The 17,354-nt window shown below is 40.3% G+C and overlaps 1 protein-coding gene across 1 annotated transcript in view; it reads left to right on the plus strand.

The window, feature by feature from the left end:
- Window positions 1-15,363, plus strand: part of Ubxn7 (UBX domain protein 7) — a 50,914-nt gene extending 35,551 nt beyond the window's left edge. The window contains exons 4-11 of the mRNA XM_051149768.1: window positions 38-103; window positions 1,904-2,016; window positions 4,094-4,240; window positions 4,963-5,053; window positions 5,666-5,793; window positions 11,858-12,251; window positions 12,363-12,442; window positions 14,940-15,363. Coding sequence (XP_051005725.1) covers window positions 38-103; window positions 1,904-2,016; window positions 4,094-4,240; window positions 4,963-5,053; window positions 5,666-5,793; window positions 11,858-12,251; window positions 12,363-12,442; window positions 14,940-15,101 — 1,181 coding nt within the window. The 3' untranslated portion in view covers window positions 15,102-15,363. The remainder of the gene's footprint in view (window positions 1-37; window positions 104-1,903; window positions 2,017-4,093; window positions 4,241-4,962; window positions 5,054-5,665; window positions 5,794-11,857; window positions 12,252-12,362; window positions 12,443-14,939) is intronic.
- Window positions 15,364-17,354: the final 1,991 nt, after the last annotated feature.

Consider the following 17,354-nt stretch of genomic DNA (forward strand, 5'->3'; position numbering starts at 1 on the left):
GTTTAAATTTTTAATAATTTCTGTTTTTCTCCTACAGCTCCAAAAAGACGAAGGCCTGCACGTTCAATTTTTGATGGTTTCCGAGATTTTCAAACTGAAACTAGTAGGTATTTGTGAACCAGTCTCCCTCAACTCCCTCTTCTCCTTCCTTAGTGTTAAAAAGAAAAAGAGGATTAGTATTAGTCCTAAATACTTTGAGGATTCACCATGTTTAAGGAGTGAAATCCCAGAACTGTGAGTTTGAAGCCAGCCTGATACAAAGTGAGTCCAGGACAGCCAGGGCTACAGAGAGAAACCCTTTCTCAAAAAACAAACAAAAAGCAAAATTAAAGACATCAAGATTTTGGGTAAAGGTACTGGCTGCCAAGCTTCATCTCAGGACCTACATGGTGAACTGACATCTGCAAATTGTACTTTGACTGCACATGTCATATATACACACACGGTCCTAGTTAGGGTCACTGTTGCTGTGGTGAAACACTTGACCAAAAGCAAGTTGGGGAAGACAGGGTTTATTTGCCTTATATTTCCATGTCATAGTCTATGTTTGAAGGAAGCTAGGAAAGAAACTCAAACAGAGCAGGAACCTGGAGGCAGACAGACCATGGAGGCATGGAAGGGGTACTGCTTACTAGCTTGCTTCTCATGGCTTGCTTAGCCTGCTTTCTTATAGATCTCAGGACCACCACCACAGGGTGGCACACCCACAATTAAGAAAACAAAAAACAAAAAAACTCCTATAGCAGTGATCTTAACTTATAAGTTGAAACTTTTTTCACAGAAGTCTCATATCAGATACCCTGCATATAAGATATTTGAATTATGGCTCATAATAATAGCAAATTTACAGTTATGAAGTAGCAATGAAAACAAATTTTTGGTTGCGGGTCACCACAATATGAGGATCTGTATTAAAGGGTTGCAGCATTATGAAAATTGAAAACCACTGGACTACAGGCTTACCTGCAGACTGGTTTAAGGAGTCATTTTCTCAATTGAGGTTCTTTCCTCCCTGACTCTGGTTTGTCAGGTTGACATAAAACTAGTTAATGTGGTTCAGACCTTTCTATGGAATAGGTCAAAAATATCCTGACCTCATACTTTTAAAGAGTTCTAAAGAAAGGACAATTTTTATTTCTTTTGTTGGGGATGGTGTATGGGCCATGATGTGTATATGTCCTCTAACTGGGGATAGCTTATTGGAGCTGGTTCTTTCCTACCATATGGGCTCTGGGGATTGAAGTTGGGCCATCAGGTTTGGTAGCAAGTACCCTGACTTACTGAGCATCTAGCTGGCCCAGAATAGTTACTTTTAGATAATACATGAGAAATGCTGGACTGTGTCCAGTTTTGTAATTTACGATGAGCTATTCAGGACACAGGTAGGTCCTGTAACTTAGGGAATGGTTGAAAGGGAAGGAAGGCTTAACCTATCAAAGGAATCTGCTCTTCTAGTAGCCAGCTGGGTTTCTGGCTTTCCTTATTGTGAGGCAGGCAGCTCTCACTAAGTTAAGTTGTCCAGATTGGTTTTGAACTCACTCTGTGGCCCAGGTTGGCCTTGAGCCTTTGATCTTCTTGTGTTAGCTCCCCAAGTAGCTTTGATTATAAGCCTGCACCATCAGACCTTGCCCAATGTGACTATTTGTGACTAATTTAATTTTCTACTTTTATCCTTTGGCCTAGAGTACAACCACCAAATCCTAAGGTTTTGTTTTGTTTTACCCCTCTTTGTATTTTGTTCTTTTTTCCCCCAGTCATCATTAGCCTTTTGTATTTGAGGCCAAACGTGCTGTTCAGTGCTGTTCAGTAATTCTTTCAGTCAATAAAGGCCTTTTGTTTATTATGTTATATAACACTTTCATTTTATGGCTAATTAAAACTTTTCCATCCTTCTGTGTTGCAGTTAGGCAGGAACAGGAATTAAGAAATGGAGGAGCTATAGATAAGAAACTGACAACCCTTGCAGATCTGTTCCGGCCCCCAATTGACTTGATGCACAAAGGCAGCTTTGAAACAGTAAGTTGCTGGAGATTCTGTACTATGACTGTGAATTGTTTCTTACGATTTCAGTGTCCTTTTTCTTTGTTTTTTGTTTTTCCAGACAGAGTTTCTCTGTGTAGCCTTGGCTGTCCTCCACTCAGTTTGTAAACAAGGCTGGCCTCGAACTCACATTGATCTTCCTGCCTCTGCCTCCTGAGTGCTGGAATTTAAGGCTTTCTTTTCTTTTCTTGTTTTAAAGACAAGGTTTCTCTGGGTAGCCCTGGCTGTCCTGGAACTCAACTTTGAAGACCAAGCTGGCCTCAAACTATGCGACCCACCTGTCCCTGAGTGCTGCAATTAAAGGAGTATGCCTTTTCTTGGGCAGTAATGGTGGCAGCGCACAAAAACAGACAAACAAAAAGCTGATCAGAAAAAAAGCCGGGCTATGTTTATTTTTAAGTAACTCATTTTCCTTAATTGTGAAGAAGGAAAAAGAATTTTGTGCTAATTTTACTGTCATACCTCACATTATAAAAGTTTGGACTTGGTGTGGCAGTACATTAAGTTTGTGTATTTGCCATTGTTTGTTGTTTCAGATATGTATTGGGGATATTAGAAATGCATCTGTATCTATTACAGAATATATTCTCTTCCAGTTCTTCCTAGCGTTTTCTTTCTTAAACGGAAAGGGAAACTTCCTGGGGCAAGTTTACTTGATTGTCTGCTAACTTTTAAGCAGAACAAGAGTAATAAATATATTCCCTTCTCACCGCAGTGAGAGTGTCTGTCATCTAAAAATCAAGAGTAGGGGCTAGAGAAATGGCTTAGCAGTTATAATGTCTGCTGCTCTTACAGAGGGCTCAGGCTCAGGCCCTAGCAGCTGCCTGATAGCTGCACTTCTTTGGAAGCTGGTGTCCCCTTCTTGTTTTTAGCAAAATCTCAAACCTTCAATTTTACCAATTAGCCAGATGCTGGGGTGAAAGCCTGTTAGTTCAGAAAAGCAGAGAAAACACCCAGCTGACCTTCCTTTTTTGGTGACATCCCCAAAAGAAAAGCAAGACTGCTTCTTCTGTTGTTTCCAAAAAACAAAACAAAACTCAGACTGAATGTTCCTTTCTTCTACTTCTGTGCATCTCCCTTATCTGTCCTCCTGACTTTCTCTATGGTTTTTTTTCCTGTATTCGCTTCCTGTCAACTGGTTGCTTGCTCCGCCTCTTGACCTAGGGTTAACTTTATTTAATCCTGTCTTGTATTAAAGGTGTGTGCTAGAGCCGAGCCACACATTTTAGTTTTTTTAGTAAGCAACACAGTCTCGGGTTTACAGTGTGAACAAATATCCCACAACACCTCTGGTTTCCACAGACAGCGGGCATGCACATACATACACTCAAACACATAAATCTTTAAAAACAAACAAATAAATAAATGTGATTAAAAATGAAAACCATCACATCTTCAAGATACTTGGCGATTCCAGAGAGAGTTTGTTGGGGAGTAAGACTTGCTGAGAGTAGACAGTACTGTCTCACAAGTGGGGTTCCAGTAGGTGGATAAAAACCTGTCATGGTCTGGAAGATAGTGTTGCAGTCTGGCCCTCTCCAGGTTTTGCCTCTTAAAATTCTCCACCCTTGCCAGGCAGAGCGGCACACACCTTTAATCCCAGCACTCAGGACGCAGAGGCAGGCAGTGCCAGGTGGATCTCTGAGTTCAAGGCCAGCCTGGACAACACAGTGAGTCCAGGACAGCCAAAGCTGTTACACAGAGAAACCCAGTCTCAAAAACCAAACAACCAAACAAAAAATCTGGAGAGATAGCTCAGCAGGTGAGAACACTGGCTATTTTTGCAGAGCACCTGAGTTCGGTTCCCAAATCACGTGGTACCTTAGAAGCATCTGTAGCTTCAGCTTGGAGATCTGACACCCCTTTCTTTATTATTATTTTTTTGTTTGATTTTTATTTGTTCAGGTTTTTCCAGACAGGGTTTCTCTGTGTAGCTGCACCACCGCAACCAGCAGCTTTTGATCTCATTTTTAAAAGCGTGCTTAGTGTTTATATGGGAACGCTAACCAAGTAGAAACTATTTTTTAATAAATATTTAACTTTACTCTTACAGGCCAAAGAATGTGGTCAGATGCAGAATAAGTGGCTGATGATAAACATTCAAAACGTACAAGACTTTGCATGCCAGTGCCTCAACCGCGACGTGTGGAGCAATGAGGCTGTGAAGAATATTATCCGGGAACATTTCATTTTCTGGCAGGTGAGGAGGGCAGTTAGCTAAAAATTTTATAGGATTTGTTTTTTGTTTTTTGTTTTGTTGTTGTTGTTTTGTTTTTTTATTTTCTCAAGACAGGGCTTTTCTGTGTAGCCTTGACTGTCCTAGATTTGCTTTGTAGACCAGGCTGGCCTTGAACTCACAGCAATCTGCCTGCCTGCCTCCTGCGAGTGCTGGGATTAAAGGCGTGAGCCACCATGCCCAGCTTACCCTGATTGTTTTTAATGGCAGAACCTCTTCTATTTTATTCATATATTGGCTGAACATCTCTGCCTAATAAGATGTTGGGTTTTCAAGCTTATAATCTTAATATATTGTGATTTATTAGAACACATATTTTGTGCACCGTGGCTACTTGTGAGGCAAAAGACAGCCAGGACAGCCAGAGCTACATAATAAGACCCTGTCTCAGGGGAAAATAAAACTAAACCAAAGATTCACAGATGGACAGATAATTGAAAAGGAAGGGTTAGTGCTTCTTCTGTCTGAGGGGAGGAAGAATGGGTTGGTATATTTATGACAGTTTCAAAAGGGGCTAAGAGTAGAATGTTAAAACTGTGCCTGATGACCTTATTTTCTATTTAACATGGGAGTGAGAATCCAGAATGTTTGCCAAGGCTTATTTGGACAATCCACTGTCCTTAATAGATAACAAGATTGTAGTCAACCTTTTTTTAAGAGGCTTTTTTATATCATTGGCTTAACAGGTTTATCACGACAGCGAGGAAGGTCAGAGATATATACAGTTTTATAAACTAGGGGATTTCCCCTATGTTTCCATTTTAGACCCAAGAACAGGTAAGTTACATCAAATTACAGCTTTAACCTATCATCTATTTTTTACAGTTGATTAATATTTGACTATATCTTGTTTCAGCGATGTGATAGTTATGGGAACTTTTCTTGTTTATTACAGTAATAATTTTGTAAACATCCTTGGATGTGTATATTTAGGGAATCTATGTCTGGCAACTTGAGGGGTAACAACATTTTGTATTTATACTGATAAAATCAATTCTTTTTAAAGGGTCACCTTAGGTTTCTGTTATTAAATTGATGAGATTATTTTAGGTATGGTTTTATTCCTCTAGAGAACTAGAGGGTGAGCTGTTTCCATTACTAATTATATTTTATTTAGATTCTGTTTTATTTGGATCTCTTCTTCCTGAATGTCTGTAAGTGATGCAAAGATAATTTTCCTGTCATGATGGGTGAGAATCTTTCAGTGAGTTATAATTGATGTCGTCAGCAGGTTATGAAGATGCTGTGTGACCTCAGCAAGTCAGGGACAGGGATATAGATATGTAGGGAATTTTAATTGTGCATATGTTAATTATTTTATGAGTATGGTTAGAAAAATTACTGATTTTGTATGTCTTGATTTTTTCTTTTTCTTTTTTTAATTTTTAGGTCAGAAGCTAGTAGAATGGCACCAATTAGATGTATCTTCTTTCTTGGACCAAGTAACAGGGTTTCTGGGTGAACATGGGCAATTGGATGGACTTTCTAGCAGCCCCCCCAAAAAGTGTGCCCGATCAGTAAGTATGAAGTGATGGGCAGTTGAGTGTACCTGTGTCTGACATTTCCTATAAAATGTTTGGTGTTAAAATGATTTTTATAATAATGTAAAGAGCAGGGCTGGGAGGCGAAAGTAGCACATGCCTTTAATCCTAGCACTCGGGAGGTAGAGGCAGGCAGATATCTGAGTTTGAGGGCAGCCTGGTCTATAAAGTGAGTTCCAGGACAGCCAAGGCTGCACAGAGAAGCCCTGTCTTCAAAATAATAATAATAACAATAATGATGATGATGTGAATACTTATGGTTTTGGGATATACTACGTCTTAGATATCTTTCTTTTTTTCTTTTCTTTTTTTTTTTTTTTTTGATAGCTTTCTACAGAAGAATTTCATGTCCTCAATGAAGCCATAAGGCATATATAACCCTCCCCCCACATACACGTAATTAAAGAATAAAAATAAATAAAGAATTTTTAAAAGCCAAGAAAAGAAAGGAACATTGTAAATATGTAAAACAGGAAAAATGACGGCCAGATCTGCTTCCTAGTGGCAGTCCTAGGAGGGCGCCTCACTCCAGACGGAAGCAAAAGTGGATGTCAAGTTTTGCTGGTGATATTCCTGGCTAGAAGTTACTGCTTAGACAGCTTAGGTCCTGTGATTCTCTGCTTCTCCTAGAGTTTCTTATATACTCAGGTTCTATAATATGCAATTATGCAGACATCTTTGCTAATTAGCATCATGATTAAGTTTGCAGTAAAAGATCTTCAAAGATAAGGCAATCTAATGTTGATTATAATTGCTGTTTGGATTTTGTGAGAATAAAATTTTACATATCTTTAGAAGTGATTAAAAATAGTTATTTTAAGTTACTATCTAAAAACAAATGCCTAAGTAAAGTGAAAATTTTTCATTTGTTTTGGGCATTTCACAATTCTTTTTTTTTTTTTTTTAATATTTATTTATTATATATGCAGAACTTTGCCTGCAAGTACACCTGCACACCTGAAGAGGGCATCAGATCACATTATAGATGGTTGTGAGCCACCATGTGGTTGCTGGGAATTGAACTCTGAACCTCTGGAAGAGCAGCAGTCTTAAGAGAAGTGCTTTTAACCTCTGAGCCATCTCTCCAGCCCTTTTTTTGTTTTTTGAGACAGGGTTTCTCTGTGTACCCTTGCCTGTCCTGGACCAGGCTGGCCTTGAACTCACAGCGATCCACCAGCCCCTGCCTCCTGAGTGCTGGGGTTAAAGGCCTGCACCACCACACCCGGCTAGTAATTGAATCTAGGCCTATAGTATGGAATATATCTCCCTATTTCTGTTTTTATTTTCTAACAACAGTGGGGTTGTTTTGTTGGTGTTGTTTTGTATTGACCTTAGAGTGTAGCCTCATTAAACAAATTTATTATTTTGAATAGCTATTACCACACATTTTGTTGTTAGCTGGTGTGTATGTGTATGTATGTATAGTATATATATTATGTATAAAGAATTTTATGTTTTTATTCGTTTATTTTTGTAACATATTTATTTTGGAAACTTACAGAAACATAGGTGAGAAATTATTTACAGGAGCATTGGCACCTTACCAGGCTACACCAGTAAAGAAAATGCCCTGTGCCCAGCAAGCATTAACTGTTCATCTTCAGGGAGGATTGAGTTCTTGTGAGTCCCTTCCACAGCAGGATGTTGATGGGTCCCATCTTGTGTAGGACTTAGGCAAATGATCCCAGCTACTATGTGTTTAAGAGTTCCATATTTGGGCCAGGTGTGGTGGTGCACATCTGTAATCCCAGTACTCAGGAGGCAGAAGCAGATCTCTGTGCCTTTGAAGACTGCCAGGGCTGTTACACAGAGAAACCTTTCTCAAAAAATGCGGTGTGGAGGTTGGCCATATTTTGGGCTGGAGAGATGACTCAGTGGTTTAGAGCACTGTCTGCTCTTCCTGAGGGCCTGAGTTCAATTCCCAGCAGCCACATGGTGGCTCACAACCGTCTATACTGGGATCTGATGCCCTCTTCTGACCTGCAGGTGTACATGCAGACAGAGCACTCATACATAAAATTTTTAAAAATTAAAAAAAAAGAATTCCCATATTTTATCATGCCCAGAAAACAGTGTTCCACATCTTCCGTCCTGTCCTTCTCACCATAAATCCTTTCTGCCCTCTGTTCCACAGCATCCCCTGAACCCTTGAGAGGATGCTATGGAGGCTGTAGTCCCATTTTGCTGAACATTTATTTCCTGCATTTTAACACTTAGGAATCTTTGCAGAAAGAAGCTTCTGTAACTGTAGCCAACAGCAGCAATAACCTGACTGCTGGAGGCTCTCAGTGTTTCTTCCCCAGCTCCTGGAGACTTGGCTTACCACTAGAAGTTTCTCTGTCTCATTAAATATTTTGTTTTTTAACCTTGTGTCTGTGTGGTATGTATGTATGTTCCTGTAGATGGTGTGTGGGTTTGTGTGTATGCTCAATGTTGACATCAGCATCTTTGCTCATTTGCCTTTTTTGCTCTCCTTATTCATTGAGGCAGGGTCTCTGTTGAACCCAAGGCTATCAGTGTGTGCTATGGGGATGCCCTGTTTTCACCTACTGAATGCTGGAGTCATAGTCAGCTGTTCTACCCTCTGAGCTTCGCCCCCCCTGGTTTTTCAAGACAGGGTTTCTCTGTGTAGCCTAGGCTGTCCTGGGCTCACTTTGTAGACCAGGCTGGCCTCGAACTCACTGCGATCCCCTTGCTTCTGTCTCACGAGTGCTGGGATTAAAGGCATGCACCACCATGTCTAGCTCTCTGAGCTTTTGTTAAGGGTTCTGGGAATCTGACAATGGTCCTTATGCTTTTGAAGTGAGTGCTGTCTCTCTAGTCCATGTAATCAGGTTAATGTGCTTTCCTCCTTTATTGGAGACAGGGAGCTCACCTGGGCTCAGATGTCCTTGGATTCCTGGTTCTTCTGCCTCCATCTCCTACCCCTATGCTGTATTCCTCTTCTTAGTTCTCAGGGTGTCACATGCCTGTGATCCAGCACTCAGGATCCTGAGTCAGGAGGATTACTGCAAATTTGAAGACATTCAGCTGTATAATGAATTTTGTGCTAGTTCAGGCTACAGAATGAAACCTATCTTAAAACAAGTCATAGAGAAACAAACAAAAACTATAGGACAAGTAGTACATGGACTTTCTTAATTAGACTTTTTTGTTTGTTTGGTTTTGTTTTTCAAGACAGGGTTTCTCTGTGTATCCCCGCCCGGCTGTCCTGGACTCACTTTGTAGACCAGGCTGGCCTCGAGCTCACAGGGATCCATCTGCCTCTGCCTCCCTAGTGCTGGGATTAAAGTCGTGTGCCACCACCACACCCAGCAACACATTTTTTATTTAAAGAATTTTTTTTTTAAATGTGTGTGAATGTCTTGCCTGTATGTGTGTATGTGTTGGGTTCCCTGGAATTGGAGTTATTGATGATCATGAGCCACTATCTGGGTCTTAGGAACTGAGGTCTGCTCCAAGCATCCATATCAGGTGGCTCATGGCTAGCTCCAGGGGAATACTGACACCTCTGGTGTCTGTAGGCTCACACCTCCTCATAGACAGAAACATGTATACATCATTAAAATAATTTCTAAATCTTTGAGAAAGAGTAGCATGTTGTCAGCCTGAACCTTCTAGCCCCTGAATTTTTTTTATACCTATAGTTTGGGCTCTGTAAGGAACCCCAGAGAAGAGTGAGTATTGGACATGAACCTGGGCTGTCTGCTATTATACAGGGTTATTGCAGCCTAGTCACCTTAGCCATTGCGTGTCCCATTAACAAATCTACCTGCGTAAGTGGATCGTAAATTACACTAAAGCTTATTATTGTTTATTTGTTTATTTTTGTTAGTTTGTTTTTGCTTTTTTGAGACAGGATTTCTCTGTGTAACAGCTTTGCCTGTCCTAGACTCACTCTGTAGACCAGGCGGGCCCTTGAACACACAGCAATCCACCTGCCTCTGCCTCCCAAGTGCTGGGATTAAAGGCCTCTGCCACCATGCCAGGCTATTTTTGTTTTTGTTTTTTTAAGATTTATTTATTATGTATACACTATTCTGCCTGCATGTGTGTCTGCAAGCCAGAAGGGGGCACCAGATCACATTATAGATGGTTGTGAGCCAACATGTGGTTTTTGGGAATTAAACTCAGGGCCTCTGGAAGAGTAGCCAGTGGTCTTAATCTCTGAGCTCTCTCTCCAGCCCATATTCTTGTTTTTTTAAAGACAAGTATATAGCTCTGGCTGTCCTGTAGTTTGCTATGTAGAATAGGCTTGCCTTAAACTCACAGGTATCCACCTGCTTCTGCCTCTCAAGTACTGGAATTAAAGGTGTGTGCTGCCATACTCACCTTATTTTAAAAAAAAAAAAAATTATGGACAGTAAGAAGATTGAGATTCAAGACCATCCGGAGCCATATAGTGAGTTTTGGGCCAATCTGGACTATATAAGACTGTTAAAAAAAAAAATTAAAAAAAAAATAATAACAACAATACCAGGCTAGAGAGATGCCTCAGTGGATGAGAACACCTGCTTCTCTTCTAGAAAACTAGAAAAACCCTAGTTCTGTTCTCATACAGGCTCATAACCACCTATAGCCTTCTTCTAGACTGTAGGTACCAGTCAACCACAAGATATACATATATAAATTTAAATTTTTCATTCAGATGGTTTATATTTTATGACTTTTAAAAATGAAATCTGAGCTGTTCAAAACTTTAACAAGAAAATGTCAGATATTTGCATTTCATTGAGATGACTCAGTGGGTAGAGGTACTTCCTACCTAACCTGATGACCCAAGTCTAATCTTCAGAACCCACATAGGAGAAGGAGAGAATGTCCTTTGACTTACATGTGTACACATTGACTGTACAGCCACACACACACACACTCAATCAATATAAATAAAAAATGTTAAATTTGTGTTTCTCATCATAATGAAATTTTGCATTATATTTATTAAGCTTTTGAGAATTTAATTACTCCACCCACATACACCCATGTGTTTTTCTTTTGATTTTTTTTTTTTTTAAAGGGATTTTTTGGTTTTGTATTTTTCAAGATAGGGTTTCTTTGTGTAGCCCTGACTGTTCTGGACTCACTTTGTAGACCACGCTGGCCTTGAACTCACAGATCCGCCTGCCTTTGCTTCCTGAGTGCTGGGATTAAAGTCGTGCATCACTCCTGTGGTGGTGGTGGTGGTGGTTTTTTTGAGGGGAGGAGTCAAGATCTCACTGCTGGAAGTCAAACGTACAAACTTCCTACCTCGGCCTCCCAAGTGTTAAGTTCTGGGATATAGCATACATGATCATATTTTGGTAATGATATCTTCTTGTTTTGAATGCTAAGAATCATTACATTTAATGATAAGCACAGGAGACATCTTTTTCTGATGTTTAATCACTTTTAAGAATTGTAGTTTGGCTTTATAATTAAAACTTCAATTCTTTTTCACACACACACACATATATACATACATACATACATACATACATACATACATACATACATACATACGGCTTTGTTCATTGTGATGGCAAAAATGTCTGGGCTTGACCAGCGGCAGCAGTGGTGCACCACTTTAATCCCAGCATTCAGGGGGAGGCAGATCTCTCTGAGTTTGAGGCCAGCCTGGTCTACAAAGTGAAAACCCAAAATAATAATAATAATAATAAATAATAATAATAGTAATAATAATTTTTAAAATGCCTGGGCTTAAAACACCAGTGCACTAGGTACTATGAGAGCTTTGTATTGTTTATGTTTCAGACAGGGTCTCAGTGTTTAGTACAGGCTAGCCTCAGACTTACCTGTGCTTCATGAATGTTGGCATAGGTATGTGCCGCCATATCCAGCTTAATGGTAGCCTTTAGTCTTTAAAATATTCATTCCAATTTGGCTTTCTGATACTAAGTCTTTGCCTCCACATGGCACACGAGATAGGTTCCACTTCGGCAGAAATTTATGATGGCAAGTTGACTCATATTCTTCTTATACCCTGTTTGAGTGGTTTTTGATCTATTATTCTTTCCATCTGTGTTTTGACTGCACCTCACAGGAGAGCCTCATAGATGCCAGTGAAGACAGCCAACTGGAAGCTGCCATCAGAGCCTCCTTGCAAGAGACACATTTCGACTCAGCACAGGCAAAACAGGATGGCCGCTCAGATGAAGAATCTGAATCGGAACTTTTTTCTGGCAGTGAAGAATTCATATCGGTTTGTGGCTCTGATGAAGAAGAGGAGGTAGAGAATCTTGCTAAGTCCAGAAAGTCTCCTCATAAAGATTTGGGGCATAGAAAAGAGGAGAACAGAAGGCCACTGACTGACCCCCCAGCCAGAACTGAGCCGGGCACAGCCACAAACCATCAAGGATTGCCAGCCATGGATTCTGAGGTCTTGGAGATGTCACCTGAAAAGTCAGATGGAATAGTGGAGGGGATAGATGTAAATGGTGGGTTATAGTATAGACCCTGCTTTACCTACCCAACTCGAATGTACTAAATGACTTGCCTTAGTCTGTCTCCCATGTTAAACACCTGTGTGTATGTATAACTCTTCCTAGGACCAAAAGCACAGCTGATGCTGCGGTACCCAGATGGAAAAAGGGAGCAGATCACTCTTCCAGAGCAGGCTAAATTGCTGGTGAGCTTATCCCACTGGGGCATTAGTGCATGCCAGGCAACCCTACCACTCTGCTGTGCCCTTCCTCCAGAGAAGGCAGGTGCCTGAAGTCAGTCAAGTAAGAGTGCTTGACTCCTGACATAGATAGGTATCTGATGCCCAACTGGAAACTTGGCTGACAAGAGGCTTAGGTGTTTGGGTTTTGTTGTTGTGGTTTATTGCTTGTTTTTTGTATTGGTCTTGAGGCAGGACCTAACTTTGTAGCGCTGACTAGCCTGGAATTCACAGAGATTTGCCTACCTCAGCTTCCTGAATGCTTGGATTAAGGATGTGGTGGGGTTTTTTGTTTCTTTGTTTGTTTTGTTGTTGTTATTATTATTATTATTATTTTGGTTTTTCGAGACAGGATTTCTCTGTATAGCCTTGGCTGTCCTGGCAGTGATCCGCCAGCCTCTGTCTCCCAAGTGCTGGGATTAAAGGTGTGCTCCACCATGCCCGGCTGAAACTAGTTCCAAACTAGCCTGGAACTCAAAACAGTCTTTCTGCTTAGCCTCCCGAGTGCTGCAGTTATAAGCATGAGCTACTGTGCTTGTCTTACTTTGAATTAGTTTCTTTTCTTCTGGAAAAGAAACGTTTTTGATTTTTCTTTTTTGTTCCTTTTGGTTTTTGGCTTATTTGCTTGCTTTTAAACATTTTTCCTGTTTTTTCTTTTCTTTTTTAACTTTTTTTGTTTTTTTGAGACAGGGTTTCTCTATGTAGTCTTAGCTGTCCTGGACTCACTTTGTAGACCAGGCTGGCCTCGAACTCATAGTGATCCACCTGCCTCTGCCTCCCAAGTGCTGAGATGAAAGGTGTGCGCCACCACGCCGGGCTGAAACTAGTTCCAAGCTAACCTGGAACTCAAAACAGTCTTTCTTCTTAGTCCGGCTCTTTTTTTTCCATTTTTTGAGACATATTTTCTCTGTGTAGCCTAGGCTGTCCTCCTGTCCTCGAATTCAAAGAAGTCTGCCTGCCTCTGCCTCCCAGATGCTGGGACTAAAGGCTTGTGCCACCTCGCCTGGTGGATCTAGGATTTCTTAGTAGCTGTTACATCAGAGGAGTTAAGAACCAAAGTTGTGGCCAGGCTGTGATGACACAGGCCTTTACTCCCAGCACTCAGGAGGCAGAGGCCGGTGTATCTCTTGAGTTGAGGCCAATCTGCTCTACAGAGTGAGTTCCAAGACAGCCAGGGCTACCCAGAGAAACTGTCTCAAAAAAACAAAACAAAACAAAACAAAACAAAAAAAACAGCAAAATAAAACAAATGAACAAACTAAAAAACTGAAAGTTGTTCTTGTGTATCTCTTCTGTGGGTGTTAGGCTTTTCTCTTGTGATTCTACTTTATTCCATTCCCCTCTTCGTTTGCTTGTGAGTGTTGTTTATTCCTTGATTTGCACATGACATCGCATCACCTATCATGGTACATCTAAGGGCCTACTTATCTAAAAATCCGTGATTGGCCTTTCTTCTATGTTTGCAACTGCTAGAAAAGAGAATTGGTCTGATCAGTATAAGTTAACCTGTGGATGACCTAGTCAGTGGTGGTTCCAAAGCTTAAGTAATGCTGGCATTTTGTTTTTAAAGATTTATTTATTTATTATGTATACAGTGCTCTGTCTGCATGTACACCTGCACAACAGAAGAGGGCATCAGGTCACATTATAGATGGTTGTGAGCCACCACATAGTTGCTGGGAATTGAACTCAGAGCCTCTGGAAGAGCAGGCAGTGCTCTTAACCTCTGAGCCATCTCTCCAGCCCCATATGCTGGCGTTTTTATTACACTATATTATATGATATTTTGTTATTAGTTGTCGATATTCAGGGGTCTGTACTATGATTAGATATCTGCATCATGGTGTGTATTTCTTAGAGACAGGGTTACTACTGAATATACTACTCTTTTGATAAGTTTAGTTGCAAAACTGAGTAGAAGATGAGGCAGTAGGTAGAGGGAGAGACGACTGGAGAAGACTGGGCATGGTTGTCTGATGAGAAAGCATTATAGAGAAGGAGGTGTTGAAGAAACTGTAGTAGACAGTTCTGTGGCTTTGTGGTTGATCTTAGACAAAATGAAAGGATTTATTTATTGGGGAGATAGAAATGACTTTTTTATGAAAGATTTATTTATTATATATACATTTTTGTATCTGCATGCACAACTGCAGGCCAGAAGAGGGCGCCAGATCTCATTATAGATGGTTGTGAGCCACCATGTGGTTCCTGGGAATTGAACTCAGGACCTCTGAAGAGCAGCCAATGTGCTCTTAACCTCTGAGCCATCTTTCCAGCCCAGCAATGACTTTTTCAGCATCACATAGTAATCCTAAATTGCTGGATATACATTTATATTACTATCTAAAGGATTATGTTGGCCTTTTATAAGCTTTGATTATCTTAACTTAGAGTACTCTTATAAATTATCAGCATGGTGTTTTATTTCTAGCTAACAGTTGTGTCTCACTCTTGTTTTTCATAGGCTTTGGTGAAGCATGTCCAGTCTAAAGGATATCCAAATGAACGTTTTGAACTTCTTACCAACTTCCCTCGGAGGAAGCTTTCTCATCTGGACTATGACATTACCCTACAAGAGGCAGGCCTCTGTCCTCAAGAGACTGTCTTTGTACAGGAGAGAAATTAACACCATGGCCTGACCTCTCTCAGCTTACCCCCTTTTCTCTTTTCCTGTGAGATACCGTGTCACTAAGTGTGCATTTTGGCTCATAGGACTATAGAGCCAAAGCTGGGCAAGCAAGTCACCTGCCTTTTCTTATTTCTTTCTGTCACCTATAAGCCAATCTCATTTTTTTTTCTCCCTTCATTCTCTGTCATTTTCTTTCTTTCTTTTTTTCCTCACTTTGTTTCTTTCTTATCAAGTGTGGTGACCAAATGGAAGTATAAGCATAAGACCTCGCCTCGCCCTGGCAGCAGGAGACTGCTCTCTGATAAGTGGGCTCTTGGGTTGCGTGGCACCTTCTGGGGATGTAGGGATGTTACTTCTTGACAAAGAATGGCTAGGATCAGAATTAAAAACAGACTCCATTTTGGGTAGGGAGAAGATATTCTCGGAACATGTATTTTGTTCATATAGGAAGAGCTCATAATGAAATATTCAGGCTTTTGTTTATGTGGGAAAAGCATCCTTTATACCGTTGCTCATCATATTTAAATTTTTCCTCAAGTATTCCCATCTTCTGGTTACACGTTATTTCCATGATGTGTTTTATTGGCAGAATGAGTGCTCAGTGTATTGTGTGTAGCACAGGGTGGCTTTCAGTGTCCTAGCCTGAGACAATTTTCTTTATTATTACTCTGTTAATTATATTCCTCTTTCCAGTCCTAGGATGAACCTTTAGTAAGCATCTTGTGTCTGGGCTAGGAAGGTGCTTGCTGTTTTTGCCTGCACAGCAAATTAGTTCCTTTGGCTCCATTGTCTGAGTCTATAGTATTCTGTAGGAAGGCAGGTATTCAATAATCATGTAGTGCAATGGCTTTGTAATTGTAACCACTGTGGTTATTGATTGTCCTATGTGCTTAAGGCATACTTATGTATTTCCCAGGGTTGGGTGGGATGGGCAGGGGGCACAAAAACCTGCAGCTGAGAGTTGTTAACAATATTCTTTTGGTTAGAAATAGTGATTCATTTTTTTACACCCAATTGGAATAATTTCTAAAATGCTCTGGTAACTAATTGACCTTAATTCCTCATAATGTTTTATTTTAGAAAATATCAAAACTGAAAGTCTGAGAGGAAGACCTACAAACGCAGTTCATAAGACAACAGTTAGTGAGAGAGATACCAGTAATCATCAGATGTGAGGTTTTCTTTTTCAGCCTACAGAAGTCATACTCAAATTGTATTTGTGAAAGCTTTTTTCAGTATTATTTTGAAAAGGCCACCTAAGTCCATACTATTCATCAGCTTCACTGTATGTTCATTTCTTTCCTTGAACTTTAAATAGAGTTCTTTAGCAGGGCAGAAAATCAAAATTTTAAACTGGTTATAAAACCATTTCTGTAGAATAACTTGTCAATTGAAAATTTTGACTGATTCTTGTACTTGAGGAACATGACTTGCCATTGCTCAGAAGCATTGGGTTCCTGTGTAGATGGCTCTTTTGCCAACTAGAGGATTAAAAAGAGAAGCTAAAGAGATGTGGTATATTGCTAGTATACTACTATGGAATGTGGCTGCTAATGGCTGGATTTTGAGGGACCTCCCTAAAGAATGGGTTATGTATCTCCTCAAGGAAATCATGGAAAATTCTGTTATTTTTCAGTGAGTCCTTTTGGTTTAATGTTCTTACATTTTTTCTAGGTCTGTGTAAGTGCTTATGTATAAGTATATAATTGTATAAATATTTATAAATATATTTATATGATTACATTTTCATTTATACCTTGAGTTCTCTCTTTAGATTGGTGACTGAATAATATCACTTTGGTGTTTTTCATAGCACTTGAGGCTTAGCCAACAGTTTGGATTTATTGAGCAAGCATGTTAATTCCTCAGTTGCATCTCTGAACATGAATAAAAACTGGCTGAGGAATGGAGCTGTATACTCTCTGACGGACAATGGAAGGCTTAAAAAAAAAAACACAAAAAAACTAGTGGTCAAGGTCAGCAGTGTAAAGCTCGGGGAGCCACAGGGTAAAAAGGGAGAGAGTACTCAGCTTTTGCCATGCCCCCACAGAGCCAGCTGAAGCCCACATCAGTCAGAAATGGGGAGTCAAGCATTCATTCCCCTAGAGGACTCCTCTGCGCCTGCGTGTCCTCTTAGGTCAGGTTCTCTTTCTATAGTGAAGCCTGCCTTGAGCTCCTGAAGCAGGGTGCTCACAGGTGAGAGGCTGGTGCAGCTCTTGTGTTATATGCATAGCGCTGGCAAATCCATTT

Source organism: Acomys russatus, chromosome 8 (assembly GCF_903995435.1).
Source record: "Acomys russatus chromosome 8, mAcoRus1.1, whole genome shotgun sequence".
Classification (NCBI taxonomy): Eukaryota; Metazoa; Chordata; class Mammalia; order Rodentia; family Muridae; genus Acomys; species Acomys russatus.